Source organism: Xenia sp. Carnegie-2017, unplaced genomic scaffold (genome assembly GCF_021976095.1).
Source record: "Xenia sp. Carnegie-2017 unplaced genomic scaffold, XeniaSp_v1 HiC_scaffold_3, whole genome shotgun sequence".
In the NCBI taxonomy this organism is placed as follows: Eukaryota; Metazoa; Cnidaria; class Anthozoa; order Malacalcyonacea; family Xeniidae; genus Xenia; species Xenia sp. Carnegie-2017.
The window spans coordinates 9,708,069-9,736,008 of NW_025813493.1; the positions used below are offsets into that span (position 1 = coordinate 9,708,069).

The 27,940-nt window shown below is 33.3% G+C and overlaps 3 protein-coding genes and 2 long non-coding RNA genes across 5 annotated transcripts; 3 read left to right on the top strand and 2 right to left on the bottom strand.

Annotated features, from left to right (window-relative positions):
• The first annotated feature begins 2,300 nt into the window (after nt 1-2,300).
• LOC124454380 lies at nt 2,301-7,711 on the top strand. Its single transcript, XM_047005190.1, has 4 exons — nt 2,301-2,955; nt 4,787-5,019; nt 5,571-5,823; nt 7,088-7,711. Exons 1-4 carry the CDS (start codon nt 2,850-2,852, stop codon nt 7,480-7,482), a joined length of 987 nt encoding a protein of 328 aa, XP_046861146.1. The 5' UTR covers nt 2,301-2,849; the 3' UTR covers nt 7,483-7,711.
• Nucleotides 7,712-10,218: 2,507 nt separating this feature from the next.
• LOC124454716 lies at nt 10,219-16,443 on the top strand. Its single transcript, XM_047005493.1, is given in 4 exon segments — nt 10,219-10,414; nt 14,246-14,441; nt 14,444-14,497; nt 15,776-16,443. Coding segments are annotated over 4 exon segments (792 nt in total). The 5' UTR covers nt 10,219-10,252; the 3' UTR covers nt 16,156-16,443.
• Nucleotides 16,435-17,933, bottom strand: LOC124454717. The gene is made up of 2 exons (XR_006951576.1): nt 17,723-17,933; nt 16,435-17,171 (listed from the first exon to the last, which is right to left on the bottom strand). It is a non-coding gene; the product is annotated as an uncharacterized LOC124454717 (long non-coding RNA).
• Nucleotides 17,934-18,289: 356 nt separating this feature from the next.
• LOC124454741 lies at nt 18,290-21,920 on the top strand. Its single transcript, XR_006951592.1, has 2 exons — nt 18,290-18,510; nt 21,329-21,920. It is a non-coding gene; the product is annotated as an uncharacterized LOC124454741 (long non-coding RNA).
• A 3,282-nt stretch (nt 21,921-25,202) lies between these two features.
• LOC124454678 (P2X purinoceptor 7-like) lies at nt 25,203-27,747 on the bottom strand. The gene is made up of 4 exons (XM_047005449.1): nt 27,545-27,747; nt 27,264-27,479; nt 27,004-27,172; nt 25,203-26,910 (listed from the first exon to the last, which is right to left on the bottom strand). The coding sequence occupies exons 1-3, from the start codon at nt 27,646-27,648 to the stop codon at nt 27,007-27,009; spliced, it is 486 nt and encodes a 161-aa protein (XP_046861405.1). The 5' UTR covers nt 27,649-27,747; the 3' UTR covers nt 25,203-26,910; nt 27,004-27,006.
• Nucleotides 27,748-27,940: the final 193 nt, after the last annotated feature.

Sequence of the window (27,940 nt, forward strand, 5' to 3'; positions counted from 1 at the left end):
AAGCTAAATCGTGTCGCTCGTCTTGAACTGTTCTTCATCTTGAGAGAAATAAAGAATCAAGAACCAATTTTTAGCATCTTCTGAGAACTTGGGATGCAATTAATTCAAATTTAATTAACATACGTTTACACGCAACGATTGGTCTGGCTGACAGTGACGCCATATTGGTTATACGTGTTTGGATTTGGAAAGTTGCCCGACTCGAAAAATCGGATAAAAATTTGTAGAAAATACTTGTCGAAATGTCGTCTGTCGACACGGAAAAAGAAAGTGTCGATGAAAGTGTTGTTGTTTTTATTGAAAAACCAAAAGCTGCAGAGATTCAGAAAAAGAAAAAAGTCAAGAGTATTTTCTGAAAAATAAATAGGGCAAATTTACCTCTATTTGCACTCAACCCACACCGATCTATATTTTATTTTCTTCTTTATTTTTTGAGGCAATAATGCATTGTTTACACACAGCAATTTGTCTTACACGACAAATTTTCCAATCATAGCAAGAATCACGTAGCTAGCTAATATGACGTCAGTGTCGGCCCGATAAAACGTACCTTTAATGACATTTTGTCGGTATAACAGTCGCAATTGAGCAATATCGAGTCAATTGTTTACATTTTTAATCAACCAATATTAATTATTTACATATTAATATTAGTTGGTTCAAAATTTCTGCCATCGTTGTTCTATTATAAGCACCTGCCCAAGAAACTATCGACCGAAAAAAGGCAGTTATTGCATTTACACTTAAACACTTACCCTGTAGACTGACCTAGGACAGTGTCCCAGGGACTATATTCAATGCTAGGCTTGAAAGTTTGATGCCTTGTGGTCCTAGGTCATGAAAACAAGCCCGTTTTGCAAACGTGACCTTAGTGTAAACAGATGGATTTAAATATTTTTTAGAAAAAAATACAATTAACTGAATAACTGTCGGAAGAGACCACTAAATTATTATTTAATTAAATTTAATTAATCAATGTTGTTGATGATCCAATATTTATGATTAAGTATGGGAAAAGCTTTCTTAATTTAAAAATGCCGTCTTGCATTTTAAAAAGCATTACTTGTTATGAAGCTTATTCGTCTTGTTGTCTTTAAACGTAATGGCTATAAAATGAAACTTTTAGTTCTCGAAATCAAAGCAAAACTGCAAAAGAATATTGAAACAGGAATGAACATAACAATATGAGTGATGTATGATCGTTTCTGTGACTAGAAGTTACTCATATTCAATGAAAATTTTGTTCTATTTTTTTGTTACTATGTTTCATGTGAAATGATAAACAGTAAAAAAATGGCTTTCTAAAATGGATTTAATATTAATGCATGCACAGTTTAAAAATTAACGTAAAGAGAGTTTCAAGATATAGTTCACAATTATTAGAAGATTGTCAAGCAACATTTTATACAAGCGACCTTTTTATGGATTTGCAACTGAACTAAAATTAGCCTAAGTTGAAGTCATACTCATATATTCAATAGGGGACAAGGGCACAAGGGTATCTTGTGAACATGTTAGCAGCCAGAAGAGTTGCCATCCTGTAAAGCATAGCCCTGCTATGTAAACTTCAGAACAATAAAATTATTTGCTTCTTTAGAAATCTATCTATTATTTTCACTGAAAGTGAACACAGAAAAATTGACATAGAAGGACTACGTATTCGGCTGGCTATGCCTCCATTGATAGCAGCATCAAGTGGTTTAGTCGTTCTTGTTTCATAATCAATCTGCATGAGGTTAATTTGTTCTTTATTATTAATTTATTGTTTTTAAAGCGATAAATTTTCTCTAGCATTAATTGCGGGCCTCTAATGTCAACGTGACACGCAACGCATGCATGTAGATACAGGTAATTACAATGTGCAACCGAGGAGTTAGGTTGCCCAAAAACAGGCCGTACAAATAATGAGTACATTATTATTATTTTGAAGATCATTGAATGCAAAATTAATTCATCACAGAAAGTAGATAAATTTATGTAAAGTAATTAGAATCATTGACGTACATGTTTTCATAACTGGAATGAAAATATTTAATGAAAATTTTGATCTTTGTGTTTGTAATGTTTCATTGGATGTCACAAACGACAACGTTTCTCACGTGGTCTTATAATTTCAAGGATGTCACAAACGACAACGTTTCTCACGTGGTCTTATAATTTCAAGGATAGTAACAACCGACAACGTTTCTCACGTGGTCTTATAATTTCAAGGATGTCACAAACGACAACGTTTCTCACGTGGTCTTATAATTTCAAGGATGTCACAAACGACAACGTTTCTCACGTGGTCTTATAATTTCAAGGATAGTAACAAACGACAACGTTTCTCACGTGGTCTTATAATTTCAAGGATGTCACAAACGACAACGTTTCTCACGTGGTCTTATAATTTTAAGGATGGTAACAAACGACAACGTTTCTCACGTGGTCTTATAATTTCAAGGATGGTAACTAACGACAACGTTTCTCACGTGGTCTTATAATTTCAAGGATAGTAACTAACGACAACGTTTCTCACGTGGTCTTATAATTTTAAGGATAGTAACTAACGAGAAAGTTTCAAGTTCAAAGAAATCTCTAGTTTTAAACAGATATGAAAAAATTTCAAGCATTGTTTTAAGAAGCAACATTTGCTAAGAGTTTACATAGATTAAAAATTAAACTAAATCAACTTTATTAAATCGCCATGATTAATGTATATTCAAACGTGCGTTGTTCATTTTATATTGAATACATTTATATCAAAATAAACACAGCTGTAGCTACAAGCATAATATATTCTAAGATGCAGTAACTATATTACTGCAGTATTGCAGAATTTCCCAAAGTGCTGTTGTTCTTCATGAAAGATGGTCGCACACCTTTTTGCTTTTTTTCTTACAATTGCTGCCTCCAATGCAACGTATGAGGAATGCAAACGTTCTCAAAGTGTTTTCAGGAAAATAAGAGATAACGGTATGTACACTGTTCAAAAAGAAAATTGATCTTCACGTTCAACGTCGCTACTAAAACCATATGTGCTTAAATTAATGTCTACAAATATTATACTATACATTTGAATGTTTACACGAAAAATGCTTTTCCAAATTGTTTCAAAGCTAGGCTTTAGAGTATCAATTTTTTTGTTTCATACTTGAGAATGTTTATTGTTATTCTGTAATTATATTTTCAAGGTTGTTTTCGAAAGGTTACTTTTAATTGTCTTTCCTACTGTTAATAATGCCAGTACTTGGTATTTTTACTGGTTATTTAAATTTCAAAATACCTCTCTACTGACAAAAAAGTTTCCAGCCCATTTAACCGAAGTACTCAGAGTCTGAGTTTACGTTTATTGTTTATTAGCTAGAGCAAATTAAAATTACAAGAAGATGAAAAAGATGTTGTCGAGAAACTAATTGCAATTTATCTGAATTGAATCACTCATACTGATAATATTTGCGCAGTTGTTTTCTTAACAGTTTGTTTGGAATTTTAATTTAAGTATAGTGTGATCAAAGCAATCAAACTAATTTCATGGCAACATAAATATACAGAGCTTTTATCCAAAACAAAACGCTCTTAAATTGATAAGCTCTTATTAACCAAGCTCAAGTTTCTACCGAGAAATATTAAGCCAGCGAGGTACTTTTGTCCGGTAGGGCAAAGTTTATTTACTAAAAGACAGATGTCCGATATTTCTTGACATTGGTCGTGCAAACTTGGTTGATTAGCTAAAACGTCATTAGCTGTTGGGCATAATTTTGCCTGAAACGAAACATTCTTTATTTTATGTTCATGACTGTCTTGCAAGGGTTGGCATTCATTCCTCTAGTTTATGTAAAAAGACAATGAATCCTTTGAAATTATGTTTTCTGTATATAATAAAACTCACTTCCCGAGTATTTTCCAACTCACATTCGCTAAATATTTTTTTCTTGCGGTGTTGTACAAACCTTTTGCTGTTTGCTTTACAAAATGCGTTTACATTACGTTTCATAGACCACGGCTGGTTACGGAAAATTCCAAATATTTCAGAGTCAGAGTGCACTATTTCACTGAAAGTGACGCTTGCCGTATGTAAATTAGCTACTCTAGTAGCGTTTTGAAGATATTGTGATATGTACTTGCTGAAAACAGCAAAGTTGATATTTTTTGTAAGGTGCTCACAGAATAATATTTTTTTCCAAATATTTTAGCAACATCCTAGACAATTTATGTAACATCACTGTTTATCGAATGAGACAAATTTACAAATCCAAGATCATTTATATGAAAAGGCTGGTCTGTCTCCAGTCTCCATATGTTTTTGTTGAAGCCTGTAAAGGCTGCAGTGCACTCATACCTGAGTAATAATATTTAATGGGTTTGATCGTTTCGATGGGTTTTCTTACTTTTAAAATCAAAGTGTGCTTGCTTGCAAATGCAGTTACAAAATAGACTCATTTTCAATCCTTGTGCATCGCATGATTTCAATGGCTCATTGAGATGTGTTTTTCAGGGATGTATTTTTCTATGTAGTTATATGTACTAACAAAAGGAGCAAACTCGCTGTAAACTGTTAGCTATTATGCGAGAATTATTCATGTAACAAGGGCCATTGGAAAAGGAAGTTTTATTATGGTTATATCCCCTAAATACCATGGTCGACAAATGGAAACTGACAACCAAAAACATGGTGACATCAACAAAGGCATTAAAGCTGCATTATTTACATAAAGATCAATATAAAAATAAAAATAAATTGTAAACCACAGTTATAAAGCCAACCATTTTAAAGATACATACATCTCTATTATTTATTGTAAAGGGGATGTTCTAACACCAAAAGATATGCTTTCAAGTCATGTCGTTCACAGTCGCATCGAGTGTTTATTAAAATGTGTTCAACAAAAGCCATGTGTTGGGTTTAACTATCTTGATGTTGCCAATGAAAATGAGATAAATTGCCAAACTAGTAACACCACATACACCAAAAAAAGTAACACCATGAACACCAAAGGAAAATGGGCATTGTATCACGACCTTCATCCTCCTAAAACGGTAAGAACTTAGCAATTTTGACAATGTTTTTTGATTGCATGCAACTTTCAAAATTCATTTCCACGCTTACTTGCTCGAGACAAGAGTTAGAGAAGAATGAAATCAGCAAAGAAGATGGTTGGAAATTTGATATTTTTCCCAGAACTGAAAAATCTTTACAGTCAAATCTTTATTCTATGCAACTCATTCAACTGAGAGGTACCTTTAATCACTCATGAGGTTTTTTCTTCTGTTTCTGCCCAATAAATTAAGGAAATCTAGTCTTTAAGGTAGTTTTTGTAGTAAACAGATACTTTAATAGTTTAATTTATAGTTATGATTGATAAGAATTGGACAGGTAACAGGAACTATATTTAGGGATGAGAACGAGTGAGATATACATAAAAAAACGATAGCATGTAAGAAGCTTACTATTGATGTTTAGGAGCGAAATTAAAAAGATATGACAGTTTTGCGTGCATTGCTGTTCTGAAACTAAAATTTTTTCCCAAATTTAAAATGGGCATTTCAAAAGTTTCTTTGTTTAAAGAACATAAGACAATGATCTTTAGGTAGAAAAATTATCGAAAAGTTGGACTCTCGTCGCCCGTTTTTCAAACAATGATAGCAAAAAATGGATGCCTGAAAATGGTAAGTTTTGGAATAAAAGACAGAAATCTCGTGGGAAAGTGAACGATCCATCTGACAATTACGATATGATATCTGAAGCATTTTGGAATTTGAAAGGAAACGAATTTAAGATAACAAGAAGCGATGATATTAACAACGTTGCATTACTGCAGACGACATCAAACTGTCTTCAAGGTATCTTAATGTCTATTTAAGTTACATTATTTTTTTTGTTTCAGGCAAAAGTTTTAAATCAAATGTTTTTTTGGCGTTGTAAAGTCAGCAATACATACTTCATCTTGAAAAAAATGTATAGATAAAAACCGCTCGTTTTTGCTAAAAAAATTATTTATAGGCAAGTTAGACTTTTCAAAGGCAAGTTAGACGACTCAAATTTAGATTATTCAAAGTCTAGTTCAACCATTCAAAGGCAAGTTAGATTATTCGTTTTTTGCCAAACAAACTATTGATAGACAAGTTAGACTATTCAAAGGCTAGTTCGACCATTCAAAGACAAGTTATATTATTAGTTTTTTTTCCAAACAAACTGTTGAAAGACAATTTAGATTATTCAAAGGCTCGTTCAACCATTCAAAGGCAAGTTCGATTATTCGTTTTTTTGCCAAACAAACTATTGAAAGACAATTTAGACTATTCAAAGTCAATTACACTATTGAAAGGTTAGTTTAACTATATTCAAAGGCAAGTTGGACTGTCCGCTTTTTTGCCAAACAAACAATCCAAACACAAGTAAAAATCAAAAGCAAGTTAGACCTATCTTTGAAATTCTTTTGAAATTTTGAATTTGGTAACAGTTTGAACTGTTAACTTCAACAATTTTCAATCAACAGCAATTTATTGTAGCTTTTAGTTATAGCATTACCTCCAGTGGTAAAGTCTATACTAGTTTATGTGATCATTATTTAAGAAATAAACAAAGTTTACTGTGTTTTCACGGGCTTATGCAAACCGAGGAGACCTTGGGGAGAACTCGAGAGCTGATCAGTGCAAACCCAAGACCAAAGGTCGAGGGTTGCTCCTGCTCGAGAGCTCTCACAAACGTCTCCGAGGTTTGCATAAGCCAGTACAAACACGAAAAACAACTTTTATTTCTTTTATAAAATAACAAAGATGCAAAAAAGACAAACATTTCAATTTTTCCTCTAAAATGTATTCATGATCGATTTGCAAATTCTCTTTGACTGATTGATTGTTATGATTGATTTGATTGGTTGAGCTCTGATGTGTTTTGCACAGACTAATGCAAATACATCTTTAGACCAATCAGCGCACGCGTTTCATTGCGTTTATTTTATAAATGTTTATGATCTTATAAATTAATTTCTTTTTCAAATAAATCAGTCGGGCACAAAAGAATGCATGAATAAACATCACTCTCCCAATTAACGTTCTAGAGATGACCCTGGCAGTAAAGTTATCTTTAACTCACTTCATGCAGGTCAATCTTTTCCATCGAAAATTTTAAGCTATGGGGATTTGAGAAGTACAACAGTTTGGAACAGAAACAAATGTCTTGGAAGTTGTGCAGTTACTTATGGAGGTCGGTACAAAGATACGGCTGGTTTCGAGATGCACAGCTGTTCAAGTGACCAGACCAATATTCAGAATAGCAGTTATGTAGGATTTTGGTGTGATTGGAGCAGCGGTAAGTACCGTAATGTTGCCGTAATGATGATAGGTGGAGGAGGAGAGAAATGCAATGGAGTGGATCACGGGATTGGGATAGGCAGCAAGACAACAGATGAACAGAAATTTAAAAAAAAATTTGACTTTGGAACGAATGCAAAATCAAAACCTCCTTCAAATTATTCACTCAATTTGTGGGTTCGTTAGTTTATGATTTTTCAATTGCTTTAACAATATAATTAAACACCATTGTATTTGATATATAAAACACATACTGAACGCGGGTAATCATATCTGTGGTAATTTTACTAATTTGTTGCAATGCATTTTTGAACAAGATTGTGCTTTGGAACAATGATGTATAATTTAGTCTTAATGTAAGATTTATATTACATATGCTGACCTTATCAAGCATAATTATAAACTTTTGACATAATATTGTGTTTTCTTTCTCAAATATTCTCAAATTATCTTACAAAATCCTGGAGTTAAGAAGCAACACTGAAAAGTGAGGAGGCAAAAGAAGGTCGCAGAATAAGATTGTTGTTAGCAAAGTTATTTTTTAACAGTTTTGTCAGGAATCGTGCAATATACAAAATTTGGTTGATTTCGTTTGTAAAGTTTATTATAGTGCGTTCAGACTGAGTACCCTGGCACGGTGCTCAGGCACGGGCACCAATATGAACACAACATTTTGATGGTGCCCGTGCATAAGTGCCCAGGTCTGTCACTAGGAAAAGAGGTAGTACGTAAGTACGGTGCTCGGGCAAGGGCACCAATGTGAACGACGACACCTGAGTAACGTGTACAGAGAGGCACGTATTTTGCCAGCACATGGTTTCAAAACTTGTTTACAAAGCAAAACATGAATTATAAATTGACGAAGTTAGTGGATACTACGTAGTGTGAAGGGCCTGGAGATTCCTTCCGAACCAGGATATCGTACTCCAGCAATCAGTCTAAACGTGCTATAATTGATCAATGTAACATCAACTAAAAAATGAATGTGGAACATAAGTGAGACATGAAATACTGTTAAAAATCCATACTTATCAAATGTAAGTATTTGCTAAAGCGGATTTTTATACTTTTACACTTTGCAAAACAAGAGATAAGGAAAAAAGTTGCCCTCCCTTCTCCTCGGCCCCTGTAAGAAAACAAATGCTGTTTGTTGTATTTAATCGCAGTTGCAAAGAACTTATTGTTTGAGGTGAAAATCTTTACGCCAATGCAGCTTGATAATATTCCTTGTTCAAAAGTTATTGGTGTCACATAACTCACATGCTTCGATCGATTGAAAGCCTAAATCTGCATGCGTTGTGCCTTCTCAGTCATAAATTAATACAACTACAACTGCCTGGAAAATATGGACCAGAATAAAATCTGCTAGCGTAGCGGAAGACAATGATATCGCGGGCCCAAAAACACTAATTGGCCAGCGGCAAAAAAATAACTTAATGCTGTCCTGTGAATGATACTCAACTTTACACAAATAGGAAAAATTGCCATTTTGTATGTCAGCGGTTAAAAGATTACACTAACTACTTTGTTGTCATCTCGTAAGCGCAAAGTATAAAAGAATCATACAACGCAGTTATGAAAGACCTTTAGAAACATAAAAGCAGATAATTCAATAAAATGACGTAGTGTTAGCATTGAACAATTCTGTTTTGCAATGAAGATTTTGTCATATATATATGTATTGTTGAATTCAAAAGTCAATAACGACTTTTCGTTGACGAAACAAGCCATGCATTAATTCATTATTTTAATAGTGTACTCTTCTTTGATAAAAAAGCGTGCGACAGCCATGCAGCTGTCATATTAAAATCTTTACTTTTGTGAATGACAAGCATACATTACATTAGTGAGTCAAGTTTTCATAGGGCAATACAATGTTTATTTTAGCTAAAATAAACACAGCTTTATAAAGTGAAAAATGCTGTCCATTACGCCAGCTATATAACACTGAAAACAGACTTTTCTTATATAAAAGATGAATGCACATATTTTTTTCATTTTTTTCGTAATTCCTGCCTGCAATGCATCGACGTTGGCATGTACGCACGCAAAGTGTGTTCAGAAAAATAACTACGAACGGTATGTGCACAATATAAAAGTTTGTGAATTAATGCTGTTGTATTGGTAAAGTAGTCATACGCTTTTTGAAATTTACGACTACGTTCAATGGCGACGTTGAGCTTATAGTTTGCGGTTATTCAAATTAAAATGTCTCGCTCAATTGTCTGTACGCGATTACTTCCATTCTGAACACTTTTTTTGCTTGTGAAATGTTAATTGATCGTTGCTATTCTGAACATTTAAATGTGAAAGTGTTTTTAATGTTAAATTAGCTAGCTACATGAAAAACGTTTACTATAATATAGAAAATATAGAGATTTTTCACAGGGTTTTCGTAATTATACGTCTTCCATTCATTAATCAGAACTCAAACCTTTCCTTGTTGCTTCAACGTTTTCCGGGCTATTAAAAAGTATATATCCAAAACAATTTTATAAGCATGTGGAAACAGATACGTGTGCTCTCACTTAACCGTACGGCCTGGTTTTGGAAGGAAAAATTTCATAGAAATTGACATCTCTTCTGAACACAGCAAACCAGTTGCAAACTGTGTTATTGTTGATTAATATAATAACTGTCGAAAATTAAAGAAGTATAGCTATAGCTATATTTTAATATCGTGACTAAAAATTAGAATTTCCTGTGTTTCCTTTTACATGGAAGGGATAAAAGAGTATCAGAAACAAATAGTTATTTGACGGCTTGGGGTATGAGACTTTTAAAAGCTCTGTTGAATTTGTATGTTTACATTTATATTTTAAATGGTGTGACCTCATGTAAGTTGCCTAAATGATGTCAATTGTGTTTTTTTTCTGTACTTTACTATAAAGGTGATGTTCTAGCAGGTGAGGACGTCATATCAAGTCTTGTCGTTGACAATCGCATCGAATGTTTTATGAAATGCTTTCAACAGTATCCCCAATGTGTTGGCTTTAATTATATGAATGATGCGAAAGAAAATGATATAAATTGCCAAACTAGTAACACAACATTAAATAATGCCTCAAGGAAATTTTCTTCAAAAGGAAATTGGACTTTTTTCCAAACTCTCGCGACGGTAGGAATTAAGATAAACTTACATGACGGTTTTTCATATTGCTCTTATTGCATTTACTACATTCCGCGATTTTCATGTTTGAAAATATCTCTATTCTAACTATTACCGTCGTAGTTTAAACTTAACAAAGAAACTTAACAAACATGTCTTATCATCTCTGACTGATGTAAAAAATGGCTTGATGTTATCATACAGAACAGAAACGAGTCCACGCCATTTCACGCCATTTTATTACAACTTGCACGATATGACGCGTGCGCTAAACTTTTCTGTCATCAATAAACCTGCTACAATGCTACTTGTAACTTTATAATAAAAGTCAGTGACGCGTACGCTAAACTTTTCTGTCATCAATAAACCTACTAAAATGCTACTAGTAACTTTATAATAAAAGTCAGTGACGCGTACGCTAAACTTTTCTGTCATCAATAAACCTGCTACATTGCTACTTGTAACTTTATAATAAAAGTCAGCGACGCGTACGCTAAACTTTTCTGTCATCAATAAACCTGCTACAATGCTACTTGTAACTTTATAATAAAAGTCAGTGACGCGTACGCTAAACTTTTCTGTCATCAATAAACCTGCTACATTGCAACTTGTAACTTTATAATAAAAGTCAGCAACGCGTACGCTAAACTTTTCTGTCATCAATAAACCTGCTACAATGCTACTTGTAACTTTATAATAAAAGTCAGTGACGCGTACGCTAAACTTTTCTGTCATCAATAAACCTACTACAATGCTACTAGTAACTTTATAATAAAAGTCAGTGACGCGTACGCTAAACTTTTCTGTCATCAATAAACCTGCTACAATGCTACTTGTAACTTTATAATAAAAGTCAGCGACGCGTACGCTAAACTTTTCTGTCATCAATAAACCTGCTACATTGCAACTTGTAACTTTAAAATAAAAGTCAGCGACGCGTACGCTAAACTTTTCTGTCATCAATAAACCTGCTACAATGCTACTTGTAACTTTAAAATAAAAGTCAGTGACGCGTACGCTAAACTTTTCTGTCATCAATAAACCTGCTACAATGCTACTTGTAACTTTATAATAAAGTCAGCGACGCGTACGCTAAACTTTTCTGTCATCAATAAACCTGCTACAATGCTACTTGTAACTTTATAATAAAAGTCAGTGACGCGTACGCTAAACTTTTCTGTCATCAATAAACCTGCTACAATGCTACTTGTAACTTTATAATAAAAGTCAGCGACGCGTACGCTAAACTTTTCTGTCATCAATAAACCTGCTACAATGCTACTTGTAACTTTATAATAAAGTCAGCGACGCGTACGCTAAACTTTTCTGTCATCAATAAACCTACTACAATGCTACTAGTAACTTTATAATAAAAGTCAGTGACGCGTACGCTAAACTTTTCTGTCATCAATAAACCTGCTACAATGCTACTTGTAACTTTATAATAAAAGTCAGTGACGCGTACGCTAAACTTTTCTGTCATCAATAAACCTGCTACAATGCTACTTGTAACTTTAAAATAAAAGTCAGTGACGCGTACGCTAAACTTTTCTGTCATCAATAAACCTGCTACAATGCTACTTGTAACTTTATAATAAAAGTCAGTGACGCGTACGCTAAACTTTTCTGTCATCAATAAACCTGCTACAATGCTACTTGTAACTTTATAATAAAGTCAGTGACGCGTACGCTAAACTTTTCTGTCATCAATAAACCTGCTACAATGCTACTTGTAACTTTATAATAAAGTCAGCGACGCGTACGCTAAACTTTTCTGTCATCAATAAACCTGCTACAATGCTACTTGTAACTTTATAATAAAGTCAGTGACGCGTACGCTAAACTTTTCTGTCATCAATAAACCTGCTACAATGCTACTTGTAACTTTATAATAAAAGTCAGCGACGCGTACGCTAAACTTTTCTGTCATCAATAAACCTGCTAGAATGCTACTTGTAACTTTAAAATAAAAGTCAGCGCCGCGTACGCTAAACTTTTCTGTCATCAATAAACCTGCTACAATGCTACTTGTAACTTTATAATAAAAGTCAGCGACGCGTACGCTAAACTTTTCTGTCATCAATAAACCTGCTACAATGCTACTTGTAACTTTAAAATAAAAGTCAGTGACGCGTACGCCAAACTTTTCTGTCATCAATAAACCTGCTACAATGCTACTTGTAACTTTAAAATAAAAGTCAGCGACGCGCACGCTAAACTTTTCTGTCATCAATAAACCTGCTACAATGCTACTTGTAACTTTATAATAAAAGTCAGTGACGCGTACGCTAAACTACGGTGGCCCACAAGTATCACGGCAAATTAAAAACTCGCGGCAAGTTTTATACGTCTTTTAAGTTATACGTCTAACAGTAGATAACGTTTTTTATACGTCTTTTAATTTATACGTCTTTTAAGCTATACGTCTAATAAGTTTTATACGTCTTTTAAGAGTTGCGATGCTCATTTTTACTGAGTGGTTTTTGCTCAATAACTCGATGATTTCGTCGTACTTGAAGCCTTTACTAAAGTATTCTTTGATTAAATTTTCTTCCTCTTGGGCGCCCGCCATTGTGAATTAATACTACTCGTCATTACCACGTGTTTCAACCCACTTTGCCGCGAGTTTTTAATTTGCCGCGAGTTTTTAATTTGCCGTGAGTTTTTAATTTGCCGTGATACTTGTGGGCCACCGTACTAAACTTCTCTGTCATCAATAAACCTGCTACATTGCTACTTGTAACTTTAAAATAAAAGTCAGTGCTTACTAGATAGCAAATGTTGCATTAAAAGCTTCGTTAAAAAAACGAGTATTAGATGAAAGAATGTCGCAATTCTTTTATGGTAATGAAATGGAGTTGTCTATGAGGTATGCCTGTAAATTGAAAGATAGATCAAAAAAGATCAAAAGAAGCATTTTTAAATGTGTCCCCATTCATTCTGCTTGTGCATGCCGACGATCGTCAAAATTATTGAACTAGACCGACTTGCTGTTTTGAGTCTTATATAGAAGAGAGAATTATAGTATTGGTTTTCAAGCATTTTGCTTTGTAAAAGCTTCCGATTGGTTGTTTAATGGATGGATTCAGATAATTGGACGATACAGAATGCACTATGATAATTTATTGTTAACAGGAATTTGGCGTTATTACTATTAGTGGTGTCATTGTAATGATACAGTTTCTTCATCAAACGAATAATCTATTAATATTTTCAAGTAACCATGAAATTTTTATAAGAGAACTACTTTTTGTCTACTAGTTGTAATATCATATTTAAGAAATAAAAGATGTTTACTGAGTTTGCACAGGCTTATGCAAACCGAGGAGACCTTTGGGAGAACTCGAGAGCAGATCAGTGCAAGCCTGAGGCCGAAGGTCGAGGGTTGCCCCTGCCTGTGGTTGAGCTCAGTTGTGTTTTGCACAGGCTAATGCAAACTCAGCTCTACACCAATCAGCGCACGCGTTTCATTGCGTTTATTTTATAGATATAAATGAAAAATGACGATACGAAAACAATATATTTAGTAACATGACCGGCAAATTAGATAATCCTGCTATGTTAATTCAAAACATCATTATGTTCAATTCTTCAGAAATCTACTGTTCTTACAATTGACAAACAAACTAAAATTAACATGGCAGGACAAATAAGGGATACTAGAGCTACGTAACATTAATAGAAAACAGCAAAAAAAATACAATAGTATTTAGCATTGCATGCTGGTAATGTACTAAACTTATTTTTACAATAATTCTAAGTGAAAGCGTAATTCCCTGGAACGAACATGAGAAAAATTTTTTTGATAACAAAACTCAAAGCATTGTTTCGTAAATGCAGGTGGGCAAGTCATTGAAATCCTGGACTCTCGTCGCTCGTTTTTCAAACAACGATTCCAAAAACTGGATGATGAGCAACGGATGGTTTTGGTATGATAAAATGACACCTCAGGGGAAAGTGAACGATCCATCTGACAATTACGATATGATATCTGAAGCATTTTGGAATTTGAAAGGAAACGAATTTAAGATAACAAGAGCGATGATATTAACAACGTTGCATTACTGCAAACAACATCAAACTGCCTTCAAGGTATCTCAATGTCCATTTACAATATACCACTTTTGTTTCTGTAAGGCAAAAATTGGCAATAAAATGTATTGAATTTTTTGTGAGAAATATCAGCAGCGAATTTTCTTTAAGAATAGATTTCAACAAACAGTAAAGTAAGAGCTAGTCAATTAATTAAAACTAGATCAATTATAATTTAAAATTTTGAATAGTTGGTAAAGTTATTATCGTAAGCGAAGTTCTGCCCCCCCCTTGCCAGCAAGAAATTGCTACTTGCTAAAACTACTATTGTGTATTACATGCACATTGGTTGTTTCTACTGGTGTGACTGAAATAATAAGGAATGGAGAAAAACAAAACACAGCGTTTTTTATGTCATCTGCTCATTAACACACGATAAAGGCAATTTTATACTCAGTTATCTAAACGTATGAAAAATCAGAAGCTCATCTATGATTTTTGATATCTGGTTAGACATTGAGTAATGTCAAAAATTCCTCCTAATCCCATGTCCTTCTTTCCATCGTTTGTGTATGTAATCAACAGTAAATTGGTCAGGCTTTGAATACTCATGCTAAAATGTAATGAAAACTAATTAGATTATTTTGCAATCAACACCAGCTTTATTTGTTGGATCTTTTTACTTCGTGATTTTACAGACAACTTCAATAAAGAATGAATTGTCAACAGGCTATTGTTTTTAAAAAAATTTGAATGCCATTTATTGTTGATAGCTCTTAATTATCAGTCCTTTTTACGCCATTTATAATTGGACACAATGACTTGTTATGTGGTGTTGAATCATTACAAAAAATGAAGAGTGTCATGGGCAAGTTTTTACGTTTGCAGTTATAAACATTATTATACGCTCTGCTCACACGTAGGAAAGTCTTTCTTGCTGTTTTTCAACAATTATGACAATTCATGGATACGTTGATTGCAAAAATACAACTCTTAAACATTTTTTGAAATTTATCTGTTTTACATGTGTTGCTTTTTGTATGAGATAACAAATTTTTTTTATTATTTGTCCATTGAGACGTTTTTGAGACTCTTGAGCACGCGCAACTCTCAACTTTCGCTATCGGGCATACACTGATCTGCTCTTGAATTCTCTCAAAGGTTTCCTCGGTTTGCACATGCCTGTACAAACACAGCAACATATTATATTTCTTAGTATGCTAATAAGAACGTTTCTACAAGCAACAATTTGCCACGTATTATTCTTATGAAAAATCACCACTAGTTGCTTTTGAATTGGTTACATCTGCATATAAATTTACATTTAATTCCATTCAGGTCAATCTTTTCGATCTAAAATTACAAGTTACGGTAATTGGAGAAATGGAAAAGTTTGGAACAGTGATGCTTGTCGTGGAAGGTGTCCAGTTGTTTATGGAGGTCAGTACAAAACCACAGCCGGATTTGAACAGAACAGTTGCAGCAGCAACATTCAAAATAGCAGTTATGTTGGATTTTGGTGTGATTGGGATTCAGGTGATGGTGCTGTCTTGATGATTGGTGGTGGAGGTTCAAGCTGTAGCAGAGCTGATCATGGAATTGGGATCACTGAGGAGAATTCAGCAAGATTTGGGGGAACATTACCCTATTATGATTTTGGAAAACATGCAGATTACATTCCTCCTTCAGATTACTCTCTTAATCTGTGGGTACGATAGTGAATACAGCCCGAATTCATCAATTCAGCATTAATTCAACATCGTATCAATCTTTAGCTGACATTTTTCAAAACTTTGTTGAACTAAGAAAATAGTGGGAAATTATTACTTAATTAACAAGATTTGTATTTGCCAAAAAATGCATACTTAAAATTTAGATATATCTCGAACGTTTATACAATAATATAAAGCATGATAAATTATAAAATAAAAACAATAATGTGTAATTCGACGTGTGCTCAAACAAATTAAATCAATTAAAGAGAATCTGCAAAGCAATCATTAAAACATTCTATTTATTTGTTTTGCATTATCGTTATTTCATGAAAGGAATGAAAGATGTTTTTCGTTTTTGCACTGGCTTGCTGACTTAAGCAGGTGCTAACGCTAAACATTTGGTCTCGTCTCGCGCATGCACTAACTGATCTTCTTTCGTGTTCCTTCAAAGATGTCATCTGTTTGCATGTAGGCATGAGCATAAAGTTTCTACCTTTTTGTCGATTCTGTGAACAATGTAGCTTTTGTATTACTTAAAATTTAATAGATTGCCGAAGAAGAGCGTGAAATAGGAAGGTCTAATTTATAGATCTCCTATAATCTTAAAAAGTGGATTGGATCATTGATTATTCCATTCAATCTTTTTGCGAATAAGAGGTTTTTCCAAGTTTTGATCTTCGTCTTCATGATTCCTTGGAAGGAACTATCTTAGGTGGTGTTCGTAGTGTTCGTTCGTGGATGGTTTCTTCAAGTATTAGGTTGTTTTTTTAATCTTTTATTATTTTCTGTTTTAATTTGTCGTTTCATGTTTCTTATTCTTTCTACGCGATTAAGGTTTCCAAATTTTCTTTCTTTTCTCAATCATCCAGGTTGTAGCTGTGTTAAACGTCTTGATGCAAATGATTCAAATTTAAAATTTGAAATAAGTATTGTGTGTTTTCACAATTTTGCGCAAATATGACCTCTTGACCTCGAAGACGTTCTGTTTCTATTTTGGTTGTGATCCCGTATTCTGAAATCTAAATTTTACATGATAATATTAATACTAGCATGTATTATAAACATCAAAGTTGTGAAATACTTAAAAAAATATTTTTCAATTAAAAAAGTAACTGAAAGTTAAAGATGATGTTATGGTTTCAATTGTAATATCTGTAATTAATCCCAATTAGTACCAGCTTGTATCAGACACAAACATTTAAGGGAACAAATCATGAGATAGATAGATATGCGTAAATGAAATATAGATTTCAATGATAATTAGAAGTAAAATGTTAAGAAAACATTCAAAATATTATTATTAATACACATATACCTAATAAAATGAAAAATATAAGTCGCAATGGATTATTATTATCATAGTTTACTATAACATCTGGATTTAATCCAAATTAGGAGCAGATTGTACCCAGCACAAATGCCCAACCACAACAAATATTGAAGTTGAAATTCTAAAGCCACTTATGAGTTATCTTGCTCATTTCATTGTAAATTTATGGTTTTCATGAAGTAAAAGTTCGACATTTTTACATAGTTTGCTCAACTTGGTATTCAACATTATCTAGCTTACCTAAATTTTCAATATAATTTTCGTTGTTGAAATTCGATTATTCTCCAGAGATTTCGTTGTCATTCCAATTTGGATTTGTACTTTGTAGTGGGTGATCAATTCTGTTTTTTCTTTGACTTTTTTAAATGCGTCGTATCTTTTCTGTTTCTAAAATCTTTTAAATGTAATAAAAAATAATAAGAATCCATTGTTGAATCAAAGATCGCTATTTTTTTTGGTTTGTAAAATTCATTGCATGTTGTCAACAATACTATAATTTTTTCCATTTATTTCCATTTATGGTTGTTTATTGTCTATGCTTGATACAACCTGAGACTTTGAGCAAAAAAAACGTTCATTTTTTTGACAAAAAAATTCATTTTTTTAGACGAAAAATTCTTTTTTTTGATAAAAATTCATTTTTTAACAAAAATTCATTTTTTTTTGACAAAAAGTCATTTTTTTTCAAATATGACCTTGAACGTTCATATCTACATCTTGTTTGACGTCATTAAAAATTTGTAATTTCCATTTATGGTAATATATCGCAGCGAGCAGTGAGCAAGGACGACAAAGAACGATGAACAATCATTTGCAGTCCATCCATTACCTATGTACGTAATTTCTTCATGGGTTTTTATTTTACTAAAATAAAGAAACTGCTTTTAACAGAAACTTCTTGCTCAAGTCATTTGATAACAACTTTTTTCCTCGGAAATTTCGACACTCCACAAACTTTTTCAGAGATTTGTGTAAGCAAGCTGCTTGAAACATTTGCTGGACCGGAATGGACTTTATGGTTGGCATAAGTAAGATTGATTTTTTTTATTTCAGAGTTGTTGTGGCAAGTTTTTTTCAGTAAACGATCTGTTTACATTTGATAAAGTTTATTTAAAAAGTTTAACGTCTTTCGTTTGCTTTTGAAATCTCTACTGGCATAATGGCATTAGAGAGCTTTAGCAAAGACTACGAGTACAACTACGAGTACGAATTACGTCATTTTGGCGCGTAATCGTTGCGACAACAAAAACGCGTAGCCGTCATCAATCTGAGTACGATGTTTTTTAAAAAATTCGTAGTCGCGACTACGATGTCTTTTTAAGCAAAGAAAGTAGATATATTTTTTTATTGTGTAAGAAATTAGTTTACAGCACTATTTTTGAGCATACAGACTTTACTTTAGAACCTTTTTTGAGCGCATATGTACATTTAAAAGGAAAATATGACCTTGAAAACTTTCATGTATTTCGTACGCAAAGTGAACGGTAAACAAACAATAAAATAGTATAAATATATCGTACATAATATTTAAAATAGTAAAGATTTTTCACTCTGAAGAGGCCTATGTTCTCGCAAAATCAGTATTACCGATTTGTTGATATCATTATTGACAAATGGAGCCGTAGCTGCTTCGCAAACGTCAGTGTTTTTCACAATAAAAAGGCTCGTTCTGTTGTTTATTGCTAAAAATAAATTTTGACGAAGCGACAACGACAACAAACTTCCTCGTGCCATTCCCTTACACGGTCAAACTTCGTACTCGTTGTCGTAGTCGTACTCTTCAGAGCCCTCTATTAGTAAGAGTTGGGACAAACGGTCTGGGGCGAGCGCGGAGCCGCCATTTTGGTTCCTACTTGCAAAGTGAAACTATAATAATACTATTGGAAATTGGGTTTATATGCAAAAGAAGAAAGCAATTTAAGCTTATTCCATGGTAGTATCAAATATATTAGGAATAATAGCATGTTCTTTGCGTTTTTTTAACGATTTGCGGCAGACCTGATTTAATTTCATTGGTTTGAGCTTCGTGTGCGGTTTACTAGTTCGTGCTTCAAATTGATCGTGACCCGTTGTAAGAAGTATTTTTCGTACGTGAACGTGTTTTCTCGGCTTATGTTCCGACTCTGTAACAAGTTTTCAAGATCTTTAAGCTTGGTGGCAAGCGGCAATGTTATCCTGGCATCAGTGTTATCAAATAGTAGGACAAGACTTTGTTCGAAACTTCGAATCATAGTAATCATGCAGTTTTGGTCAGGAAAGATTTGTGTTCAAGATTTATAACAATTTGATGGCAGTGAGTGGTTTATGCCCCCCAATTTATTCCAAGCATGACATTTTTTATTCTGAAAGATCACAAAATTTTCTTGCTCAGCAGAAAATGACAGACTTTTTTACTTTTTAGTTATTGAATGATTATGCAATGATTTGACCAAGATGCATTTGGCCTTAAACGTTTTATTCCTTTATATGAAGTTATTTCGCCTTTATCACTTTATAAAGTATTAAAGTTTATTTCTAATAAAGTTTGTTAGGGATTCTGCTGAAAATTTTGGTGAAGCATTTCTTTAAAATGAATATATTATTTCTATAATATGAAACATTTCTGTTGTTGAAGAACAGTCTGTTTGCTATAAATGCTACTGTTTGTAGTCTTTTATACAGCATATGAGTCTGATCCAATCTTTAATTTAGCAAAGAGTTAAATTTATTGGTTGAGGAATGACAGAACTTCTGTATGTGTTTATTGATTAAACAGGGGTGTGTTGGAGGGGGCTCAGCCCCGTTTGTTCAAATTCTATGCCTTGTATTGCCAGTGAAATATATATATCAAAAAGCTAGCAGCACCTAAATACATATCAGAAAGCCAGCAATATTTTAATATATATGAGAAAGGTAGCAACAGTTGTAATATACATTAAAAAGCCCAAATAGCTGAAATTATGGAGATATGCCTCTGTGATCTTATAAACCAAAACCTACAATTAAAATATCATTGACAAGTCTAGAAGAGAAGTAATGTTCTACTTTGAGCTACAGAAGTAGGGTACATTTGTACAATTCATTACCAAAAATATATTGTACTCAGCTGTTTCAGTGAATATCCTAATTATAATTACTTCATTTTTAAATTATGAACTAAAAATACAAAATACAACATGGAAAATCATAAGAGTTTCTGTGATTTGGTGTAGTTGTTTGTTTTAGTGTGGAAGTGGCTGAGAATTGAGAGGTTTGTAGATTGACCAATTTCAGAACATAATGATAAATCATCTTCGATTAAAAAACAAGCTTTGGAGTAAGGAAACTATTGAAACTGCATCAGCACGAACTTTGCAATGTTATTTGGCCCAAAAATGTTTCTCTACTTGAGTCAGTTAATTGAACCTTATATCAAAAGCAGTTCAGCACAACAATCACCATACGCAATCAAATTTCGTAAGTTCGACGTAAAGGCATTTCTTTCATTTTTTTCGTAATCCTCGATTCTTGCGATATGTAATGACATTTATTAGCCGTCAACAATCAGTTATTACAAACTTATCCATAAAAAAACGCAATATTATCTCAAAATACTGTATTACTAGCAGCAATTGCTATATAAACACTAGCTCAAATTTGAAAACTAGGAACCAAAATGGCGGAAATTGATCAGGTGATCAATATTGCCCAATCAACGTAAGCTAAACGGATAACAATAGATGTCCCAACTCTTACTAATAGAGGGCTCTGGTACTCTTGCTAAAGCACCCTAATTAATACATGAGAAGGAATTTGGAAAGTGTTACATGATTGGAAACTACCAAGACCAGTAAAAATTGTGTATCAACTGAGATTGTACCTTGTTAGAACTGCTACACATTACGAAGTGCACCCGAAACTAGAAAATCTGTGGAGCTGTCCGTAACTTTGACATAAACAAGGATGGAAGTTATTTTTATTATAATTTGGTTTAGCATATATGAATACATAGTATAGCATAGCTGTGCACTTCTAATTTCATTGCTAATGTATTTTGTACGGGTGTTGTCATCAAGCTAGGCTTTTATCTTGCATTTGGGTTGCAATCCTATTTTTGTTGTAAGCAAACTATAAATTTTAAGCTTAATTGAAGCATATCTTTATTCAATGAATTATATAGTCTATTTTATATTGTTTTGACGGCTAACTTAATCTTGCGCTTGGAATAATTTCCTGGCGCATTGTCTCACAAAGTGGCAATGTGCGCAATTTTTAAAACTGATGCTTTAATTGCGCATTGTGAAACATTTTACTTGGCCAAAAGCGCATTAGTATTTAATAATCTTGATGAAATAGATGAAGCATGGCTTTGGTATATAAGTGCACATATTTTTGAGTCAGAACAATATTCCGTGAGCTGTTTGTAAAGTTACCTGTCTCTGTATTAAGAAATGAGAATTCACCATTTGCTTTCATTGTAGTAACGTGTTGTAATTGTATTTAATCACTTGCCTAGATTACACACTATCTATCCACTTCTATAATATGCCTCGTTCTTTAAACTTCGATCTATATATTGACCACTAAATGAATGATACTAAATAAATAATGATTTAAAGCTAAATAATACTTTAGTTTAACTTTTCTATTATGTTTTACTATGGATGGGGTATCCTCGAATTTGTCAGGGTGCCTTTAAAAATGGACGGGTATTCTATAATCGTTCATTATTTATATGCGTTCAAAAGATTTTCATTTTAAAGCTCAACCAGGTGTGTTTTCCTTAAACCTTCCAACTTGAACGATCAAAATTATAATATCATACCTGGAGCATTATCGCATCTGGCATATATTCTCATTCGCTATTCACGTCAAACTATGGTAGAAGCCGAATATTTTTTAATAAATTTACACTAATGGCTCCTTCACCAGGAGCTTCTGAGAGTCAACGTGAATTAATCACGCTGTTGAAAAATAAAACAGTATCAACATGCCACAAAACTTGATTCTCCTTTAACAATGCTTTATCCAATGCACAAAATTCTCTTTCAAACGAATTTCTTCGGACAACTTAATACTTTAATATTTAAAAATTCGATAAATCTTCCTTTGGAGTTGATCACGCTGTTATCTTTTCTATCGAGCAATGCAGCTACTTTATTCCTCTCCAACGAAGTTCATCAATTGAATATATTCTCGTAGTAGAGGCATGAAATTGGTAGGTTCGATATATAGAACTCATACAATCTTAATGAGTAGATTTGACTATTGATTATTCTACCCAATCTTTTTGCGAAGAAGAGGTTTTCACCATTTGGTGGTATTGTAATTAATGTTGGCCTTTCTTCGTGGATGGATTCTTCAACTTTCAATTATTGGCTGTTTTTTTTTAATCTTTTAATGATTACTGTTCTTATTTGCTCGTTTCTTTGTTTGTTATTCTTTCTACTCGATTTTCAATTCAAAATTTTTTTTCTTTTGACAATTAACCATATTGTAGTTGTAGCTAGCTTATAAAATTTTTTTTCAAATTGAAATAAGTACTGTAGCTATTTTCAAACACAATGTTGCGCAAATATGACCTCTTAACCTTAAAGAAGTTCTGTTTTTATTTTGGCAGTGAACCCATGGCTTTAAACTTAAATTTCGCACAATAATATTAATCGCAAAAAATGTTATGTTCATGGAAGATTTTTTAAATAATATTTTTTAATTGAAAAATTAACAGAAAGTTAAAAATGGTTTCTGGATGTTGTCTATGATATCTCATCGCAACATCTGGAATCAATCCAAATTAATACCATAGCTTGTATCAGACACAAACATTCAAGGGAATTAATCAAGAGATAGACATAAACGAAATATAGATTTCGATGTGAGTTAGTAGCTATTAGAAATAGAATGTAAAGGAAATATTCAAAAATCCAAATTAATACCATAGCTTGTAACAGACACAAACATTCAAGGGAATTAATCAAGAGATAGACATAAACGAAATATAGATTTCGATGTGAGTTAGTAGCTGTTAGAAATAGAATGTAAAGGAAATATTCAAAATACTATTTAATACCCAGAAACGAGTGAATAATAACTGTCGCGGGTCGCGGGTAAAATGTCGCGTGTCGTGGGTAAAACGTCGAGGGTAAAGTTGCGGCCTTCAAAACTAATCTTAACTCCTCTTATTAGCAACGCATCGTTTTGTATATTTGGATAGTTATAACCAACACAAATCTTAAATATCCAAAGCACCGGTGACATATATAAATGTTGACAGCAGAGAACGTTGATTCATAGAGCACATCCAAGTGGGCATACATAGAAATAAGGAATTCCTGAGAATTTAAGATCGACTTCTTTCAAACCTTCCATGCATAAAAAGTGTTTTTTACACCCACGACTTTTTACCCGCGACCCGCGATAGTTAGATAGTCTCCCCAGAAATCTAATCAAATAAAAAATGGGTTGCTAAGGATTATTATTATCATAGTTTACTATAACATCTGGATTTAATTTAAATCAGGAGCAGATTGTGCCCAGCACAAATGCTCGACTGTAATAAACACTAAAGTTGAAATTCTAATGGACTACAGTTATTCATTTCATTGTAAATTGATAGTTTTTTTCGGGGGTTTGAAGTTGACGTCCAACATTTTTCATTGTATAATTTGATAAGTTCAACATAATCTGCTATCTTAATTTTTAACATAAGTTTCGTTGTTGAAATTTGATTATTCTCCCGAGATTCCACTATTTCAACTTGTAGTGCTAGTGGTCGGTAATTCAGCTTCTTTCTTAATATTTTTTTAAATGCATCATGTCTTTTTCTGTTTCTAAATCTTTTGATAATAATAATAATAATAATAATAATGATCCATTATTGAATCCATTTTTTGATAAGAAATTTTCAAAGATCACTGTTTGTATGGTTTGTAAAATTTAATGCATTTTGTAAACCACTTAGTAATTTTTCATTTTCATCTATGGTTCTTGAATGTCTGTTGAAGCAAGCTGGCATTAATTTGAGTTAAATTTAGATAATGTGACCTTGAACGCTCATAGCTACATCTTGTTTGACGTCAATGAACATTTGTTATTTCCATTTATGGTAAATATTTACGACTTAAGAATGTTTGTGCTTGGTACAGTCTGATACTACCTTAAAATATGACAGCTATCAATTTGGAATACATTCAGATGCAGTATGACCTTGAACGCTCATTTCTTTCCAAAAAATATATTTTTGCCATAAAAATGCAAAAAAATAAATAAATTCAGTATTTTTGGTGAAAAATCATCAATTGATGGAGTATAAAAGAGAGTTTGTGTTTATTGTATGCATTAGTTGGTATAAGAATAGAGTCCAACAGATCAAATTCTGAAACTTAAAATTCAAGCAATACAATAATTGAATAAATCAATAAAAATGGAAGAATCGACCTGCAGTAAGAACTGTGAATTATTGACGCCAAGAAGACTGAAAGAACTAGAGATAGGACAGAGAAATTTGCAAGAAGAAAATCAAAATTTAACCAACAAGATGAAAGAATTAGAAGGAAAAACTAATAAACTGATAAAACTAAATTTTCGCATGCATAAAGCTTTACAAGACGAGTACACGTCTGACGAAAGAAAATGTGCTGGCGGCGGCGACAAATAGAACTGAAAATAAGAAATGGAAATGACAAAATTGATAAACATTCATTTAAATGGTTTATCGACATAGATTGACATTGTTAATATATCTATTCAACTCATCAGAATGTAATAGAAAACAACAGACAAGTACAGGAGATTTATTTCTTTAAATAGAATACAAATGCATTCCGCTTCTGACTTTTATATTATACATGTAGACACAGTAGAAAGGTTTATTTCTTCAAGACAGCATCGAAGCGGTCGGTGTCATTAGTGCCGCAGTCAACTTTCAGATTTGCCCCTAAATTTGATTGTAAACAATCCACATATTTCGTATATTATGAAATTCGAGCATGATCCATTTATAAATGTAGTATTTTGCAAGTCTGTTGCAAGCACTGATCTGATAATAGACCTATCTGAAAATAGACTGAACTGATGATAGGTCTATTATCAGATCAGTGGTTGCAAGCCGCTCGACAAGAAGGCCAACGAGAAATCACTCCTGTGGTTTCAGATGATTGCAGATCCTATGTCCTAAATTATTAGAGCTATCAACGGTAATGATGTTTAGCTTCGAAAGAGCTCGACGAGAACTTTAAGATGATCTAAGAATTTTAAAGCTTTCGTCGAGCTCTTTCGAAGCTAAACATCATTACCGCAGATAGCCCTAATAGTTCAAGAAATAGGATGTGCGCACGCACTGTATTTTTTGCGCATTCGCAGATCCTATCTTCTAAAGTATTGGAGCAAAATCATTTATCTTTAGCTCATCTTAAAGCTCTCGTCGAGCTCTTTCGAATGACCTAAAGTTCATTGCCGTAAATAACAACACATTTCATCAATAATCAAAATTTAACAGGAATCAAAAAGAAAATTTTGGCAGCATCAAAAAAAGTGGTTGCAAATTATTGTCAGATTGGGCCCAATCAATTTCCAACCATGTATACTGGTGTGCTGCATCCAGCAATGGTGATGAAGAACTTGTCAAGGTAAAGTGTTTGTCAGTTTTCAACCATATGTGCATAGCGATATATTCCCAAAATGTCAACATGATATGTTAGAGCCTAGAATGCGGATAAAAAAGGTATTGTAAGCGAATAAATTTCAAAGTAACATCAACATTCTTTTTTTTTGTTAACTAACTTTTGATCTTAGGTTCAAAAGCTTATGTTGAGCTGTCTTCGATTGTTGAGTCCAAGTATCTCATGAAAGATATTGGAAAACTCAGTTATCAGAAGACTTCATCCATCGAAGGTTTCCACCGAGTGGTAATTTATTTTGCATCAAAACATATTCATTTTTTCTACAGATCAATGGAAGCAAGGTAATATAATTACGACTTGTGTATGATTACTTAAAAAAGTCATCATTTTAAAAGCAATAAGTTGCAATAGTTGTAAACATAAACTTAACATTCATTTGTAGATTGTTTATTGCCACTGGATTGTTTATTCAGTTCAATGAGAAGAAAAATAAAGCTCAGAAAACGAAGAATGGTGAGCAAACAGAAGAGGAATTGATTTGGAGAGTGGCTTATTCAAAGTCAAAAGAAAGACAAGGGGTTATCAAACCAGTGAAAGTTGACAGCACTTATGGTTAGCACAGAAAAATAAACTTACCTTTTCTCAAAGTGCAATGCAAAGCGAACATAAATAATGATTTGCTTTTCAGGATATGTTTAAGGACTTGAAAGAATTTTTGTACTGCAGACGCATTAATTCAACACTGTCCAAAGCTCTTGATGTCGCTGGAGTGAAAGAAATACCTGTCCCATTCACTCGCCACAAATCAAAAATCAGCAAAGATGAAGCCATTAAGAAACATAAATCTCACTTTTATAAATAAAAAGAAAATAGAAATAACGTTCCACATGAAATAAACATAACTACAAATGAACAGACTTTGTCATACGCCATAAGCCCTACCATTTAGTAGTGTTGAGCATATTCAAATCCTTTGTATTCTCCAGAAGGCGAAGGAAATGCTTTCCGGATTTTGTCCACATAACAAGAAGGTATGGGTAGTCGGTACTTTTTTCCCAACCTGCCATGCACCCAAGCCGTCCACTGTCGGTACGCCGAGTAGCGTAATGTTCTTTGAAAGATACAAAATTTTGTCTAAGATACTTATCGGCATTATACACTTGTCGACATACACGTAATTATGCTTATAAGGTGATATTTACTCGTTTTCTTCACTCTCAGGCATAGGTCCAATGTCATGTGTGTACACGACCATAGCTGTTTTTACGACAGCTTCGTTTGTACACACTGCGGCAAACTCTTCCTCTTGTGTGATGCAAATATGATCGCCATGTATCAGAGGATCAGTATTGTTTACCTCTTGGCAACATATACTTTCCCGTCCTGTACTCATGACCACACAAAAGCCACACTCGCACCTAAAAGATAAAAACAACCTTTTTACTTTGGGAAAACAATGAAGCATCAATAAAATGCAACTAACCATTCAACATTTCCAATTCTGTGAATGCATTCATCTTCGCTTTCCGATGACGAAGAATTGTCATCATTATGACCACCTTGCGCGTCGGCCAAAGGCTCAAACATGTAAGATTGTACCTCATTGTTATTGATGACAATATCATAATCGGCTTCTTCTTGAGAAGAACCATTAATTTTTGATAAATAAAAAACAGTAATAGCAAACTACCGAAAGCCGTGCAAACACTGCGTGCAAGTCGTAGAACGATATAAGAACAATGCTTGTTTCTGTCAACTAATACGTCATTCTTTCCCAGTTCCCAGACTTAAACAATCTCACGGCGATTTAGCAATGGTCATCGAATATCGTGTTTTTACCGATTATAACCCTAAATATCTTTTGAAATATTTTGCGGAC